This window comes from Lycium barbarum, chromosome 7 (assembly GCF_019175385.1).
Source record: "Lycium barbarum isolate Lr01 chromosome 7, ASM1917538v2, whole genome shotgun sequence".
Classification (NCBI taxonomy): Eukaryota; Viridiplantae; Streptophyta; class Magnoliopsida; order Solanales; family Solanaceae; genus Lycium; species Lycium barbarum.
Window position 1 is genome coordinate 124,386,731 of NC_083343.1, and position 18,881 is coordinate 124,405,611.

At 32.1% G+C, this 18,881-nt stretch overlaps 1 protein-coding gene across 1 annotated transcript; it reads right to left on the reverse strand.

Moving 5' to 3' along the window:
- Window positions 1-8,794: 8,794 nt before the first annotated feature.
- On the reverse strand, window positions 8,795-17,602 carry LOC132602576 (monooxygenase 2-like). The gene is made up of 6 exons (XM_060315395.1): window positions 17,433-17,602; window positions 16,631-16,777; window positions 16,135-16,203; window positions 15,668-15,833; window positions 10,292-10,517; window positions 8,795-9,542 (listed from the first exon to the last, which is right to left on the reverse strand). The coding sequence occupies exons 1-6, from the start codon at window positions 17,525-17,527 to the stop codon at window positions 8,986-8,988; spliced, it is 1,260 nt and encodes a 419-aa protein (XP_060171378.1). The 5' UTR covers window positions 17,528-17,602; the 3' UTR covers window positions 8,795-8,985.
- Between the last annotated feature and the right edge of the window lie 1,279 nt (window positions 17,603-18,881).

Consider the following 18,881-nt stretch of genomic DNA (forward strand, 5'->3'; position numbering starts at 1 on the left):
CAAATTACTTTATAAAACCCTCATATTGGTTTCATTATATTATCATCTGATGAGTCAAATCTTTACCTGAAGCTACGAGGTGTTACACCCCCCCCCCCCCCCCTTCCATTAGACTCTTACAGTACTTTTATTTTCCTACTCATTCTATAAGTATATGATAAGTTTTCTGGTGGTTTGGTAGTTTATTATAGAATTTGTATGGCTATTATGCTGATTTTCAGCGATTTGGGGTTCATAGCAATCTTAGATTTTTTCCAATTTTTCAATTTTATGAAGAAAAAGAAAGAGCAACACCAGTTTAAGAAATTGGGTTTTTTTTTCCTTTGTTCAAGATTTTTCTGAATATGTTGATATTAAAACTTTCCTTGCTTTTATTAATTGACACTCCTTTTAAATTCAATCTGTTAGTTTGATGTCATTAGCTTATACTCCAACTTTTTTTTTCTGGCTAATTTAACTGATTGTGATAAAAAAAATCTCTGTTTATTTGTTGGGTATATTATTCCACTACTTTTGATGGGTATATGATAGGTTTCCTGGTGGTTTGGCAGTTTATTGTAGAATTTTGTACTTGCTTGTTCCTAATTTGGCTGGGTTTACTCATGGATGCTTGAAAATTAGGATTGAAGAAAATCAAAATAAGCGCTTGAAATTTCAGCATAGAATGTAGCTTACAAGAACTAAGTACAGAAAATCTCTAAATTAAGAATTAAAAAGATAGAAAAAAAAAAGATTAAACTAACAGAAAGCTAGAATTTGCCTATTCCTCTTCCTCTTGGGCCTTGGCAATTGTTGAGTCATGCTCTCATTATCTTGAACCGAGAGAAACAGAGACAGACATAAGGATGATGAATTAGCTGAGCTAAATATGTCGGTGTTGATAAAAAATCAGGTAGGTTAATTACCAATTCTTCAGCCAATTTGCAGTAGTTAATGTTAACAACCGGAAGAACTTCTCATGCTTGAATATATTGCTTTCTGAGCCTAGCTATTGTTTCGATATGTCAACCAAACTACTTGAGAATTGAGATGGATTATACGAAATTGTGCAGTTTTAGTGGTCTTGGATCAGTTGGTTCACACAAAAAATAAATATAACAAGATGAGGAAAGAAGATAGTAATAACTAACCGCGGGTGGAAACTGTCAGAGATTCTTGCTAGAGCACATAACTATGTTCTAGATGAAATGACGGAGACGAAAAAATATTGGTAGACGAAAAGATAAGTAAATATTCTGAATAAGCTTCTGGAGTGATGTTAGAATCCTTTTTATTTCTGGAAGAGCGGAATTGTCTATAATCCATAAAGAAGTCGAAGTTGGATAGGTAAAGATGCTTTCTGTTCTTCTTTTTATTCTTCTACCAGAGTAGTAGTATATATAGATGTAAGCAATATTTCTGAAAATTTCCCTTTTTTCCTACCCAGGACTTCTTACCTTATCACATTGAAAAATAAGAACTCTATTTGGTATATCTCTCTCAGAATGCGATATTAATTATTTGTATAACTTTTCCTGACAGTACTATAGTAAAGTTATACATTTGGCAGACACATGGCACCAAGATTAAACATCGATCAAATAACAACCGACACACCAGATTGGACTTCCAAAGTTCAAATCGTGGACATGAGCCGTGAGCGAGAAAGTCCTGAGAAGAAAATCAGATTCCAAAATTTGATTTTGGAAGATGAAGATGTAATTTTATCTATAGCAGTATCATTTAATTTTCTTTATATGGAAGTATAATTTACGTGCATCTGAGACACATGCTGAACTCTACAGGAGCAGCAAATTAGGGATGTTGTGTATGGTGATGATATTGGGCATTATGCGAGAAGCTTCAAATCTCCGAGACATATCTGATTTCCACCGCAAGAGTTCGAGTTTCGCCCACTTTATACGACAAATCAATACACAAATTTTATTGGGTACTCGACAAAGAAACTATAGTTGAACATGTCAAGCCAACTGACGAGCATGAGAAATCACTCCCACTATCAACTAAGCTGAATATCACAACTTTTGACAACATCGCTCATATGACTCCTCATTCTTCTATAGAAATTGATATGCCACTCCTATCAATAACTAGCATGCTCAATTATATATGCGTATACATGTACGCACTCATTATATTCCCTTATACAGTGGCGGATCCAGAATTTTAAGCTTGTGGGTGCTCACTTTTTTAATACAAAGTTAGTACAAATCACATGGTATAAGTGCACAACTATTTAAACACGGTAGTTTTAAAAAAGTGAATGAGAAAATGCGATCTATATTTTTATTCCAAAAAAAAAAAACTCTTCATTTCTTAGTAAAAAATGAATTAGCTTGAAGGATTTTCTTAGCCAACCAACATTTCTCAAGAAAAACGAGAGGATGATTTTTTTCTCTTTCTTTGTCACAAGAAATTACATAAAAAAAAAAAATCTAACAAAACTAAATGTGAAGTAGATTAATAAAGTATAAACGGGGGAGGAGGAATCACTAAGTTGAGACCAAAACTAAAAGGAAAAGCCATAAATCAAATATGAGAAAAAGAATGAAGAACATGTATCGGAGAAAAAGAAGGAAAACATTTGACTTCAAAGCAAGAAAAAATGACAGTGATGCAGCAGTGAGGTATCGAACCCTCCGTCCATCTGCCCAGGGGTCTTCATTTCAGCGCCCCAACCAAAGCACCCACCAGCTATTTTGTTCATTAGGTGCTGATGATTTAATATAACCCAATTTTGAAAAGTTTCTATACAAATATACGTGATTTACGTCAGGGTTAATGGGTGCTCGAGCACCAGTATTTTGTAAATGGGTCCGCCCCTGCCCTTATATCTTACTAGCAGACATACTAGGAGTTTTTCTACGTTGTGGCCCTCCAAAATACGCAAGTCGCAATCAAAACAGGTGCTGAGAGATTATTTTGTTTGACAATCAGTAAGTACAACATTCATTTCAGATTATATGCCCTTGTTTTCCTTTGGAAGTATATGCATATCCTTACGATAGATGCTCAAAATATTAGTATTATATTCCCCGCGCTCTCAGGAAAAAACAGTTTCTAGTCACTTTATGGGAGGACTTCAGAGAAATTGAAGGAACTGAGCTCCAAGCTAAAATAGGAAAGGACGAAGAGTTCCCTATAATCCTTGAAAGGAATATAGGAATATCTTCTTATCAGGGTATGCACATATTAAAATATTTTACTTACATATTTTTATTTAATACAACATTACACATACATTGTGCCATACATGTTTATCGCTGCAAACTAGACTCAATTCAACAATACAAATAAATCCTGCTTACCCATAGGCGTTGGAGCTCATCAACTAGTACCAACTTTTACCCATAGGCGTTGGAGCTCATCAACTAGTACCAACTTTTCAGCCTTACTTTTGAACTTGCCCTTCAACAACATATTGAATACTTTATTTGGTGTGACAATAGGGCAAAACAAACAAACACATGCTTTCGAGTTATGCATCAGCCAGCTTCTCCGCGTCATCAACATCTCTCACAGTAACTCCAGCTCAGAAGCAAGTTATCCCCATTGCAGAATTTTCATCACAAACTTCGGTAAGTGTTTCACTTATCTAGATATGTGAATACGTTTATTCATGAAACAGAGTAATACATGTGCTTTTCATCTTCCTTGACAGATTGGAGTTTCTATGTTGAGGCAGAAATGTTTATTTCAAACGAGCTGTAGAAATTTTGTGTGCTTGAATGTTCAGGATGCAAACAGAAAAAGCACACGAAAGAAAGAAGAGAATTTGAATGCACAAAGTGTAATCGACAAACAGCATTAGTGCCTCGGTATTACGTTTTCACCATACATATAAATTTCATCCCTACAAAATATAGCATAGGTGTACAAATATTAACTCAATATGGTTGCACGTGTACCTTCCAAATTGATCTTATTGATGGCAGTGGGTCGATTACAGCATTAATTTCTGGAGATATAGCTGAGAAGATGCTCTCCATGACAACAGAACATATATTTGAAACAACTTTGGTCAAGGTTCCCTTATTTATATGTAGTAGTATACTTCATATATGTTATTGATTTGCTAATTCTGTAAAAACCAGCCACAACTAAATCGTTTTAGCATGCAAAACACTATCTATATAAGCGTTCACATCAGCTTCATGATTATTAGATATTTTATTAAATCTAAGAAATGACTCTTCCCGCTTGCAGAATCAACTCCTGCCCATTGACCATGTTCATAAGATGTTGTCGAACAGACTGTTCCGAATTCAATTAAAAAAGTCATGCTGGAGAAGCTCGAACGACACACAGACAACTGTATCAATTCTATCCTACGTAGAAAGGGTACCAATTTTTCCACCTAGCATTAATCAGAGGAACACCAGAAAACTGAAGTCTCTAAGCACAAGTGAGGTTGACATGGAGAAAGCAGTTATTGCATCTGACTTTTCAAGCACAAGACTGAAAGGTCAACCAACCACACCAGCAAAAAAGCCGTAAAAGGTCAGTCGATTCAAATACCAAAATTGGACGTTGTAATTGTCGAGAACTGACTGAATAATATATATATGATGCTTGCCTTTCTTATAAGAATGAGAATACCCCATAAAAGCCTGCAAAGAATAGAACAAAGTTGTGATTTTTTTCTTTCTTAAGATGACGGAAATAGTTGATGTCAAGGACAAAATAACAGAGTTGCCTGACCACATAATTCCGCATATCATACGCTGGGTTAGCCAATGCAACGCAAAAGAGGCAGCTCGAACTTGTGTCTTGTCCAAGACATGGAATATGAACGGATGATGAAGGAGAGTAATAATCAGGAAGCTTTATGTAGTGTCTTAACTAAAAATTTATTGGTCAGTGTGTTTACCTTCTTTAATCATGTGTACTTTTGCTTCTTAATGTAAAGCTAGAATTCTGCGGTAATAATTAATCTCCTCTTTCACAGTGATGTTCTGCTTAACAATTTGATTTGTTTTTATATAATGAAACAAAAAGTTCGGAGAAAAGAATTGTGTTCAAAAGTATGAGATGACTGAGCTATTAATGCATAAATTGTATGACAAGTTTGAAGAGCACACACCATGGTAGTAAATCGCCAGAAAAATATTTTTGTCGGGAAATTACATTGCTGCAATACTAACGCATGGTTAAAATGGAATAACTGAAAACATCTCTACTAATGTGGGAGTCACATTGAAAGAAGAAATAAGCAATGGAGATGGAAGAGAAATACATGGAAGTGCAGCAGATTCATAAACTTGCCTTGATTAGAGAAGATGTTGAGAACAACCTCCGGTACATGTGTTGACTTAGCTTTTGTTTCAACTTGGACACCTTTTTATGGAGCTGTGTGTCTACTGTGTTCTTAAAACAAATTGGGTAGAGATTTGGGGCTTAATGAACTGCTATTCTCTGCCCTCAATTTAAGCGGTCTATTTAGGTTTTGTACAAATCGATAACTTTCTGAAATGAACATCTTTAAGTAAAGAAGTCGTGCTCGAAGTGAATTTTTTGATAAGCATTAAACAAGTGTTGAAAAAGCTTTGGAAAGTGTAGAGAAAAGCATTTGTTTGGTTAGTGATGACAGTTTCCTTCAAATTTGATGTTATGGTTTTGAGCGTATTTTTACTGCAGATACTGACCCTATATAAATGAAGTGAACAAGGGCAAGAGTTCTCGGTGGTGGCCCTATCTGAAACAGTTTCCTCGCAGCTATGACACACTTGCTGATTTTGGCAAATTCTGGATACATGCGTTGCAAGTTCGTAGCAATTCCTGCCAAATTAAATTGTATTTCATAGTTGAAAAATACTGCGCATAGAAAATATTCAACTGTTTCCCCCTCAAAGGTCTTCATCACATTATTGGTGACTTCAAATAGAAGATAGTTTTAGATTCATGAAATTCTTGAGATCTGAATTTTTGAGAGAAGAAAAGAAAAATCAGACATCAATCTATAAGTTATGTAATACCGATATGCTCTTTCATAATTTTTTTTTGTTCTTTTTATTTTTATTTTTACTGCTATCCTGCTATACCAAATGACTATACACCCTTAGAGCCATATGTCAAGGGAAAAATTAGCATCGATTCATTCCACCTCTACTTTTGAATCGACACGCTTGAGATATAATATAAGTTAGATTTTCCTTTTGACTGTCTTTATACCGTTGCAGGAACTGTCGTCCTCATTTTGTGACTTTTGCTTACTGGAAAAGAGATAGTAACGAAGATGATATGCAGGTTATTTAGCTTTTTTTTTTTGCGAGCCTCAACGTTGCACATTCACACGTAAGTAGACATGCAACCTTCTGTTAAATTTTTCTGAAACCAAAAAAGCCGAACGTCAAAATGCAAATGTGGATTAAGTTAAAAATTCAAGCTTGGAGAGTAGAATGGATGAATGCTTAAGTATATGTTTTAATTTTAAAGCTAAGAAATATATGTTTTGTTGCAGCCTTCTGTTAAATTTTTCTGATGAAACCAAAAAAGCCGAACATCAAAATACAAATGTGGATTAAGTTAAAAATTCAAGCTTGGAGAGTAGAATGGATGAATGCTTGAGTATATGTTTTACTTTTAAAGCTAAGAAATATATGTTTTGTAGTGGTCTTTTCTTCAGATAGAACAGAAAAATCCGTATTTGGTCTACCTGTATGGCACCATTGGAACAAATGATGTCCAACAACACTTCAAAGAGATTTTGTTTAAGTTATTTTGGAAAATGTGGGTTAGAATGTTGTGGCGTACTTAAATGTCAATTTTTACCGGCAATGTGACCTATATTTCATTTGAAAAATGGTGCTCAAGTCGAGAGTGTGAATGACTTGGTATTTGGTTACCCAAACTAACAATTTTGTGCAGTCACAACACGTGGAGATGGTAAGTAGATGATGATAACATCTAAACTTCTTATGCTGGAATCCATAATCCCCAAACATGAGTTCTTCCATAAAAAATTTCGATGTAAAGTTTTGAATTATGTGGGATGTAATAGAGAGGAACAAAGCAGCTCAATTTTGAAGGTTGCGATCCTCTGTGTACTTGATAAGTTGATATGCCCTTATCAGACAGATTCTGAGGTATTTCTAATATAAGAAGAGACTCAGTTGGACCATGTATTGTATATGTATCACTGCTTAGGAGAAAACACAACATTCTTGCTACTATTATTTCTAGAAAAATCACAACTGATAGGTTGTAGCCTTGTAAGTTTTTTGTTCTTTGTAATTTTGAGAAGGCATAAAATATATGTGGATCTGGCCTAAGCACTGCCACATTGTATCCATTGTCGGTGTCTTTCTGATATGGAGGAAAAATGAATGTGCTAAGTATTGTTCAAGAAGTGCTTACCATGGCAAACAAAAAAAAAATCATCGAATCATGACTAAAGTGATGCAGGAATGTCCTTCTATGGATTGCTTCTATTGAAATGGCACCTCATCTTGGTCCCACATCTATTGGAGATCCCAGATAGAAAATAGTTTCATATCATGATGTAGTTTGCATTTACTTTGTAACTATTTAGTTTTTGTACTCAGGTTTCTACATACGTTTGACCTATAAAATGTTGGTTACTTTCTGACGGATATGGTTCTAATTTTAGCCCGTGTTGGTTGGTTATTTAATCATGTTGTCTTTTTCAATTTTCTAATTGATAGTAGTGTTGAAGATCTATTTCTTGATAGGGAAGCCTTAAGTTTGAAGTTCATGAATTGTGCATCTCTCTATACATTTTAAGTATATACATGTTGTCCACAACTTCTGTACATATAATATTAGTTTTAACTTTTTCATAAATTTGTGTTTTCATTGAGGATGTGCCTTATTTTAGGCAATCTTATTTTCTGAAAACAAATCGTTGATAATTGGTATTTTACCTTTTTTTGAAGGTACTTCAAAATACCTCCCTGCTATGTGGCTTTTGGAATAGCAAAGGTTGGCTACTAAGATTAGGGGATTGTAGCTCCTGCTCATATGAAATGATAAATGAAGATGTACTTGAAGATGTTATTTGAATATAGTTATGCTAAACAATGTACTTATCTATTGTTATGGTATCCAGTTTTCATATATAACAATCATGGCTTCCTGGTAATGTCCATTGCGTAAGTGTGAAGTTTGTTGATACCATTTTTTATTTTTCCCCAAATTAACTATCACTACTTTGCTACATAACGAGTCGATAAATATTGAATTATGCACTGACTATCAACTGCCACATTAACAGCAATCAGTAGCGCCAGTGTTTGTAATGCAAATTGTAAAGACCATTTCTTCGCAACTTAGTTGTGGTACTAACTTACCTACCGGCGCTAACTACACGTCGGCACGGGCCTTGATCTAGTTGATATATAAATCAAAAGGTTAAAGTGCACTCTTTAAGTGAAATATAGTTTTGTTTAGATCTTCATTTCAGTATATCATGTTCCAATAATTCTGTTGAATTTTAATTTATCGTATGACAGTTAATGTTGTAATCCAATGTACGTTCAAATTGGTTTTGATAGTTACTACACCCTTTATTTCAATTTAAGTTTCTTAGTTTGCTTAGGTACAAATTTTAAGAAAATAAGTGAGACTTTGAAATCTTATGGTCTTAAATTAAAAACATGTGTAATGTACCACAATGCCTTTTGAACTTTTGGTCTTAAACAAATCATGAAAAATGTTGATATTTGAGAGTTACCAAAAATAGAAAAAGACATTCTTTTTTAAACAAACTAAAAAAGAAAATTAAGAGACTTAAATTAAAATGGAATACTAATTTGAGAAATGAAAATCTTACCTGTGATAAAGTGACAACATTTGCAACCTTAATTCAATGCTAATATACTTGCTAAGTGCTAACCAAATAGCAGGACTTCCATACAAGCTTGATAAGTTCTTACAACAAATTTTGGATATTTTTCTAGGTGACTCTATTTTTCATTGATCATAAATCAACAAATAGAGCATCATAACATCTTCACTTCAACAAGATTATTTCAATAGTTTCCCACAGTCAAAATCACCCATTCTCAGCATAGTCTTAATAGTGAATTGAGCCAAGAATTTCTCCCTCAAGTAGCTAATCACCATCCCATTACTCTCTTGTGCTAAACCAACCAAATATGAAGTACTAATAAGGCTAAAAATCCTCCATTTTCTCTCTTTTGCATACTTCTCCAAACCAACTTTAATTCTTTTGTACAATTCATCACCCTCTTCTAATTTCTCCACTTTAATTAATTTTCTTGCAAAAATAGCCTCTGAAATGCACCTTGCAAGAACAACACTATCTTCTAATGCTGAACATCCACCTTGACCAATATCAGGTGTCATTGGATGAAGTGCATCACCAACTAGACAAATGTTATTTTTGACAATACTGTCTCTTTTTAAAATGTCCCATGGTGACCTTAATTTTAGCTTTGCACAATATAGGCTATCTAGTGAAGTTCTCGCTAGGATATCGTATGCTTCTTTTGACACGTTGCTGGCCAGACTTAGCACGAATTGTTTCATTTTTGTTGGACTTCCTTCTATCTTTTCATCGTCTGAGATGTATACAATTCAAAGGCAGATAATTAATTAATTAGTACAACTCATAAAAGAGAAAGAAAGAGACAAGCATACACAAAAGGGTTACTTTATGTAGAAAAAGAGCAGAAATAAAAGGTCGCATTATCTTCCGGTGAAAAAGTACACAATTAATCGTCCCTTTATCGTCTGTAAAAAGGTATACAGATAGTTTACCTCATTATGTTCTGTAGATAAAAGAAAGAGATATACCACTAATAAGCCCTTCTTCCCTTTTATTTTACATGATGATGTTTAATTGAGAATGAAATTTAAGGGGGGAAAAAGACTTTTGGTATATATTTAAAAGTATGCTTAGAACTTGTAACATTAAATACTTTCAGATGTCCCAATCGATGTGGCACTATTTGATTCGACATGAAGTTTAAGAGAAAAAAATCGACTTTTGAAATTTGTGATCTAAACAAATCATAATCGTGTAACGATAAATAGAAAATTTAAACTTAAATTGTTTTTAAAAGTATAAAAGTGACATTATCTTTCGGGACAAACTACAAAAAAGTGTGATACCTTAAAATGAGACAAAAGGAGTACGTACGTCATAATATAACTATGATTATAGTGTGTTAGCATGTCCAAAAAATAGTCTCTTCAACTCTCAAGATAGGGTAGACTACCCTTTTCTGACCCTACTTTGTGGAATTTACTGGGTATGTTGTATTGATTCTATATTTATTTATAGTAATAATAGAAGGAAGGAGCTTACAATCGGAGGGAGTAAAAGTGCAAAACCAGTACAAGCTCTTGTCATCACAAGGAAGAAAGCCAATACGAACTCCACCACCAAAATAAGCACAGAATTTGGGCTCAAAACCATGAGCCTTTGGATACTCAACATATCCTCTAATTGCTGAACGATTTGCATCAACTGGTTTTTGAAGACCCATACACTTAGCCACCACTGAGTTGACACCATCACATCCTATTAACACCTAATTCATGCAAATAGAATTCAGTCAGCGATATATATCCTGCTCAATGTCGGATTCAGAATTTTGAGTTTATGAGTTTGGATTCTAGAAAAGAAAGCTTATTCGTGAGTTCTTGATAAATTATTTTTATAAATTAAGTGAATTTTTTTATAAAATCACTACTAAAAATCACTATTTTTTCCCACTGAAAAATGTTTAGTGGCTATTCCCATTGAATTTCGGTGGAAAAACCTAAACAATAGTGTTTTCACAAGGAAAAATCAGAAACTTTACAGCGTTTCAATGGGAACCTGTTTCCCACCATGACTTTTCCCAGTGAGCTGGTTCGGTAAGAATAAGGTTGGAAAATCATTTTTCATAACATATATTTCTAGAGGTGTCAAAATGGGTTGGCTGGGTTGGCCCAGCCCAACCCAACCCTAAAGGGCCAAATTATTAAATGGGCTAGGACGGGTTGGCCCTTTTAATTGAAGGGCCTGCAAAATGGTAGCTCAACTCAGCCCTAAGCGGGCTGCTGGCTAGGACAAGCCAGCCCTTTAAGTTTTTTCATCTTTCGAAATAACATTTTCTTAGTGATTTTTGGTACAATTTGAACATGAAACTTTTGCAATATGAAATAGAATCTTCCACCACCCATTCTTGCGCAAATCCATATCATAGAAGAAAAAATTCAAGGAACAAATATAAATTATTATTTTTAATCACTAATTCAGATCACGTTCAAAAGAAATTAAACATAATATAAATTCTAAGACTAAAAAAGTATTACTCCAGTTTCTAATTACTACTCAGTAGTAAGCACATTCTTCTTTCTCATTACTTTTTATCTTTTTGTTTAATTTACTTATATTTTTTTTAAATTAATTAATATTATTCTTTTTTGGCCTTAAGGGCTGGCCTCGGCCTAATCCTTGAGGCCGGCGCGCCAAGAGAGGCTGGACTTTTGAGTCTCACTTCTATATGGGCTAAAGAAATCTTAGCCCAACCCTACTTAAATAAAGGGTTGGGTTTGGTCAGCCTCGCGGGCCTAGCTCATATTGACAGCTCTACATATTTCCCATTGAATATCGGTGGGAAAAAACTCTATTTCTAGTAGTGGTAACTAAAATTCTAAATCCACCTTCCTGAATCCTGTCTAAGTTTCTACTAATAACTTGATTTTCTTTAGTTGAAGGTTTCATGCACGGGACTCGTAGGTGAAAAATTGTCTACGGATAATTACTCATAATAAGTGAAATTAGTAATCTAAAAAAATAATTTACATCAACCTGCTGCTACAAATTAAGGTACACAGATTTTATATTTTTTTTTTGTATATACATTAGTTTAATTTTATTTACACTGGCGATGTAAAGGATACTATCTGGACAATCTAACTGGTTATAGTAAGTTATTACTTTACTTTTTTAGATTACCATGTTAGACGTAATATGATGCTCCATGTTATGGTAAGCCAGCTTAATACAATAGTATAAAAATTATTTACACTATAAGCAGGGGCGGATCCACCCTTTAGGGTGGGGTGGCATGACACCCCCTTGATTAAATTTTTTTTTTATACCTATGCTGTAATTTGCTTAAATGGTTAAATATTTTATCCTGCCACCCCCAATCGTAATTAGACAAAGGTGTCACGGTTGGTAGACAAAAATTTAAATCTGTCTTGAACATTTTCGGACTCCCGTTTTTCTTTGCGCTTTTTACTTCCTTTGTACCAGTAATTCCCTTTTCGGCCCTCCCAAGTTTCTATTTATCTTTTTATTATTTATATTGTCCTTCCTCTTTTCTATTATTTTATCTATGTTCTCGCTAGACAAATAAAAACTTCAAAATCCCTTAAATTAAACATTTCTCTTAATCTCAAATCTGTAAGTATTTAAATAAAAAAGTTAGGGTCTCAATGGGAATTTTGGATTGATATTAATTTTTTCTTTAAATAATTTCTTTTGTTTATTACTCCCTCCGTCCATGTTTATTTGTCTATATTTGACTTGAGACACTCTTAATAAGCAATAAATAAAATGAGAAATGAATTGGAGTACTTAATAATAAGGGTAAAATAGGTATAAAATGGTAAATTATGTCTTGGTTTTTCAAACTATATAACTTACAAGTAAAAGTGGACATATATTTTTAGTATAATGGACAAATAAAAATGAACGGAGGGAGTGTATTATAAAAATTTATGCTATTCTATAATTATTAAATTCAATTTAAATCACTTTAATTACTACTTATGGTGGAAATTCCGTAAGCACAGCTTAGAAAAGACATGAAATTTATGATTTATTTTTTAGAACTTTTAGTTTATCTAATTCTACTAGTGTCGTTTGGCCCGTGCTAAGCCCGGGCCTAAACTGGCATTAATTATAGGTATCTTTTAAAAAAATTCTACTCTTGCTTTTTTATTTTTGTAACATTAATCTGATACTTCGAAAGACTTCTAAAATATTAAAGTACAAAAAGCGGACCTGAAAATTAAAGGAAAGTATTTTTCTTAGTTTATATATTAGACTTAAAAAAAAAATGAAAGCTCTCATAATTTCCATTTTACTTAAATTTTTTGAGATTAAAGTCTCTATGATCCAAATTTAGTTTTCATAAGTTAAATTAATTTCATTTGCTTCTTTGAATTAAATGCATATTGCCAAACTCATTTTTTTTACCAAAGATATTACAATATTCAATTTATGTCAAAAATATTTGATGCGCAAATATTGTAGCATGATGACATCAATAAAGTTAACTTACAAATAAATATAAATAAGTAAAAGCCTTGATATTACAAGAATTTCTTGTAGATATTCTTTCAAATTAATTCACAAAAAACTACTTAAAAGTCAATAGAATTAATTGTTCTTACTTTAAGCTTTGTTTTACATTCCAAAAGATGCATGTTTAAAAATAACATTTTTTTTTTACTTTTTCTTAATTTAATAAACCATTTTATGAAATCTATATTGTAATAACTTGTTCATGTTAAACGTAACTATTTTATCCCAGACTATATAAAATATTGATTATCCTAGATTTTGTAAAATATTTTAATATTTAAAAATAGGTAAAAAAATATAATTTTTACAATTGTCTAGTATTATTACTGTTTGAAAATTAAATTGTATTTTCTTTAACTACATTATTTTTTCAAACATTTTCAGAATATATAAAATAATATTTTATTGTTACTCTTTAATACAATAAATAAATTTTATGTTAATAGTGTGTGCACGTAAAATTATAATTAACTACTGTACTTCGGAATTCATTTTTTTCTATTGATACGGAGGGACTGCAATTTACATTTTTGAAGTATTTAACAGTGTTTTAAAAGTCGTTTTCAGGGCGAGCCCTAGGGCGGGGCGTACCAAAAATGCCCCGGGGTGATAGGTCGGGGCGAAAGTCCCAAAAGGCGTACGCCCAGCAATTCGGGGCGTATGCCCGGGAGTTTGGGGTAAGTTTTTTTTGTTGGGGCGTAAGCCCAGAAAACTTCTTCAAACTAAAACGAAATTTGTTAAATAAGTCCTTAGTATAATGTCCAAATTCTCAAAAGTCAACATGTAATTACTCAAATGTTTTAAAAAGGAACTGAAACATTAAATTTAAAAGTCAAGACCTTTTTTTATTGCTAGAATGCCTAATACATGTTCTTTTCCAATTATTTATCCTGTCTTCTACTATCTCAAAAAAGTAACGAGCAATCACTTGTACTTGTAAGTAGCGTATAGTAGATTGTTCTAATTAGTTTTTTTTTTGTGGGGGTGGAGAATATATATATATCACTTATTTATAGTTTTCTTCAATTTTTTACCCTATTTCACCTATTTAAAAGTATTTATTATAATTATATCATTTTATAAAATACTAAAAGTTAAAACCCCATGGGGCTTATACCCCGTGCCTCGGGGCTTACGCCTCACTGAGGCAGACGTAAAACGCCCCGCCTTACGCTCTCGCCTTTTAAAACACTAGTATTTAACAATGATATAAGTTATTTACATTTATTTTCTTAATTTAAAACTCAATCCAAACTTAAGTGAAATCTTCATAAATTGCTTATGTTCGCCAGCATGTACGACATAAGATTGTACGGAAAAAATTAAAAAGAAATTACTAAATGGACGAATAAAAAATTAAAATAGCAAATGATAAATGATACATAACATCAATAAATAATAAATAGTATTATCAGAATAATATTGTAATTCAATTATTAAGCCTATATTAAGATAGAATAAAATGACATGATAATTCTTTATATGTCTATAATAAATTCTTAAGGAAAAACATAATTTGAAACCAGTTTAATAATATTTCTACATAAAAGATTCAAATATGTATGAGTATGCTTTGTGGGGCCTCTATAACCTTTTTCATAACATCATAATTTTTAGTGGCATGAAAAAGTCCTTAAAGTTCTCAAAAGTTTCAAAAATGTGTGAAGATTCACAAAGCCATTAATTTTTCAATTAGGGGTAAAAAGAGTCAAAAAATATTCACGTGAAGACTACAAAAAATCGCTATTCTCCCTTATATCTAATAGTAAAGTAAGGAAAAGTAGACAATAAAAATAAAAAGTTAATTTGACCTTAAAAATAAATTTGGAACCTAGAAGTAGTTAATTGAAAAGTTTGAAATTAAATTGAAAACTTTTGTGAGGACTACAAATACCGCTTGGTTCTTCCTTATATATAGTAGTAACATTTACCTATGGGGAGTATTTACCTATTGAAGAGTTTTTCTATTATTTTTCTTATTTTGATTAGCGCAATTCCCTTATTGAATATGTTATTTTACTTGTGTAAATTCATTTTTTAATATACATAAGAGATGCAAGTCCCTTGGTGAAAATGTTGATTTTACTGAAAGTGGGTGTTAATGAGTGTGATTCCTTGTTTAAGATGCTAATTATGTTCGTTTTTTTATTTTTGAGATGTAATTTTCATATTTGCAAATTAAAAAAAAGTCTATTAAGTTGACCCGAATAAACTAAAAAGAAATGGACCCGACCCAAATATATGTTCCTAATAAGATTGACATTGAAGAAAATTGTGACACCCGCCACCTTCAAATCCTAGATCCACCTCTGACTATAAGCGTATCATAGAGTATAAATACTTCTAAAAAGGAAGAAGACCAAAAATATAATTCACCTTGGTTCGAAGAACAGTTTTGTCGGCGAGATGCACCAATTTGAATACTCCAGATTGTTCAATGGAAATAACACGAGAAGAATACTTGATAGTTCCAGGAGGCAGTTCTTTCTCTAAAGTCTCCACTATCTGTTGCCTTTTTATACAACGGCTGTCGTAATCAATTCTGTAATAGTATTAAGAGTTGTGTGAGAAGAAAAAGATATGAGGAGAACTATATTATAGTTCAATTTATGTGGTATAGATTGAATGGATAAAAAACTTAAGAAAAAATGAAAAAATTTGTTACGGTAACATGTTATCGCATTTGTGTGACTATAAAATTTCATAATATTTTTAAGGTTATAAAAGTTAAAATGAAAAGTGTAATATTAAGTATTTCCAAATTTAAAAATTTATCATTCTTTTTTAAACGTATTAAAAACAAAAATGGAAGAGGAAGCACTAAATATGGAATGTGTGCTTACGGTTTGTTATTTGCCTCGAGGGAAATCTCTGCAATAGGCAGGCCTGAATCTGCTGAAAATGCTTGGAACCTACAAGAAAAAAATCATTAAATTCAAGCCAGATCCCACACGTACGAATTAGTTAATTGTAGGAATACTTTGTTAAAGTGTGTGATCATCTCATCTAAGAATTTAAATTGTGAGAGAGAACACATTTTTATTTGTTTAATTTTGTCTCCAACATGCCCTTATGTGCGGGCAAAATTTTCTTTTTTTCCATGAGTCAAACACGTAAAACTTCTTTTTGATAAGAAGGAGTGAGATTTGAATCAAGAATCTCTTTCTGCTCCAGTACTATGTTGAATTATGATTATCTTATCTAAAAATTTAAACTGTGAAAAAAAGGAAACACTTTTATCTACTTATTTTTTTCCTTCAACATACTTTAATCATGCAAGGCATTACACCAATGTGCAAGTTTCAAATTGAAGTGGTTATAGTTTTGAGTTAGCCTTACCGAGTAAAGTGGAGAGAAAGTTGTCTAAGAGAGTCTCCAACACCAAGAGCATCAAGTGCCCTCCACGCATTGGTCCATAAAGCAAGTGCAAATCCAGATGTTCGTAGAGATTCTGATGATTCCAAAACTATGCTACGCACTCCCAACCTAAATTAATAACATATTGTAGGAATTTAATAACTTGTTATATGATTTTCAAAGAAATTATATATACACTGAAAACGTTAAGCAATGAAAATAATGTTGATGTGATAGTGAAATCTAGCACATGTACACAAACTGCTATGCTCTTACACTATAAAAAGAAAGAGGAATTAGTTAAGAAATTTGTTGCCAAATAGTCTGTACCTAACATGATTTTTTTTTTATTATCCGTCGTTAAATAGGATTAACAACGGATTTTTGATGTTTAACGAAAGAAATTGCCCATTGATTATTCCTCAATGCTTTGTTTTAGTGTTGTTTCATTTTATATGGGACTCTTTTAATTCTAATTTGTTTATTAAAAGAATTACATTTTTCTATAATTGAAAAGTCTCTAATTTTAAATTTCTCATTTCGCCTAAGTTTCAATGGTTGAAATCAAAATAATATGAAATAAAAACTCCTAACCAAATGCTCTTGTAGCCATAAAAATGTCTGGCATTTTAAGACCACAAATTGTAAGAATACTTTCGAAAAGACTAAAAGTCTTTCTTTTTCTAAAAAAAATAAAAAACTATGTCCAGTCAAATATCGTCATATAAATTGGAAAAAATACTTTTTAGCCCTAAGATTACCCTTTTAGTACGATTTTGTATACCTGTGAAGTGCCACAGAAGTGGCAAGTCCAGCAATTCCAGCACCAACTATGACAATGTCCTCATTTATCTCCATATTCTCCTTTTGTGGCTGCATAATGCTTCTTTTGGCTAGCTAGTGAATTATTCCTTCTCTATTTCAATACTTCTCCAACTGAGATAGATTATTAGACTTTCAGAGACATTTTACTTATATACTAACGCTGCGACAGTACTATAATCTTTTTGGTCTTCCCCATTTTTCCATTTTTGGGTTGACTCGAATGATAACAAATAAAGAAAGACTATAGTCTTCCCCATTTTTCCATTTTTTGGTCATTTCATGTCTTCCTTTGATAATCTTTGGACACGTGTATATGAATTTGCTAAATTGGGGCCTACCTTAATTTCCACGCCACACGCTGCAATTGCAAGCTTTTTTGCAACTATCACTTTTTGACAATGCAGGCAGAATTTTCTTACACTTTAACGAAAATTTTTATCTTTGGTAGAGGCTCAACCAACAAAAGTTGTGTGAGGATCCATCATTTATTTGACAAGTGGAATTCTAGGTCCCACCAGTACTTTTGCTTATTCACAGTGTTTTCTCTCTTTTATTCTAATCATTCACTCTATCATTTTGCCCACTATCCCCACACAACTTAGCACAAATTTTAGTTTTATAATTTTCTCTTCTAAATTAACCCATGCAATTTCATAGTTCAACAACAAATATTTAGTTTTCAATAGTGAATTAATTGTTATTTTGTCTTCTAGTTCTCACTCGCTCCTACAAAAAAAGGAAGAATTTTGTTTCAAAGTTTTTAAGAATATGCAAAATGTATACGTGTATGACGTTAACTTAAATCGTATTCTAAAAATCAAATTTGTTAATTGAATTTCTCAAATGCAATTTATAAATCGTATATTTAAAAATCACTTTGTAAAGCACCAAAATAAGTTTTCACTTAGCCTTTTTATTTTAGTTCAAAATAAGTGTTTACTTACATAATCAAGAAAGAATTAACTTTATTTTTCAGTTTTGCCCCTATTTACTCAAGGCAATAAATAGGTAAGAATCTTATTAATAAAGGATAGTTTAATCAAAATACCTATTTTTTCTAGGAATTAATATTTTCTTAAGGGTGTGAAAAAGGCTAAGTGACATTTATTTTGAATAGAAGGTATTACATTATTTTAATGCTAAGGATAAACCAACATAAATTGACAAAATAAATGGATAAATATAGAAATAGATCTTTTTGATTTCTCTTCATCTACTAAAATGTACGAAACTGACAATTGACCAATTATCAATACATAATTGTGTGAATTTTGTAAATGGCATACAACATATAAGGAATAAGGAATAGTTAATGCATTTCTAAAATATTGATTGACCATTTATTACATTATTTTGGAATAATCACTTTGTTAACTACATAAATTATTCAATAATTGCTTTTAATAAA

What these genes read in the sequence shown, in the direction of transcription:
- LOC132602576 (XM_060315395.1), bottom strand. Translation starts at nt 17,527, where the DNA reads ATGCAGCCACAAAAGGAGAATATGGAGATAAATGAGGACATTGTCATA. An exon ending in ACTTCTGTGGCACTTCACAG is followed by an intron (nt 16,778 to 17,432) that starts GTATACAAAATC and finishes TTATTAATTTAG; the next exon opens with GTTGGGAGTGCGTAGCATAG. An exon ending in CTTTCTCTCCACTTTACTCG is followed by an intron (nt 16,204 to 16,630) that starts GTAAGGCTAACT and finishes TTTTTCTTGTAG; the next exon opens with GTTCCAAGCATTTTCAGCAG.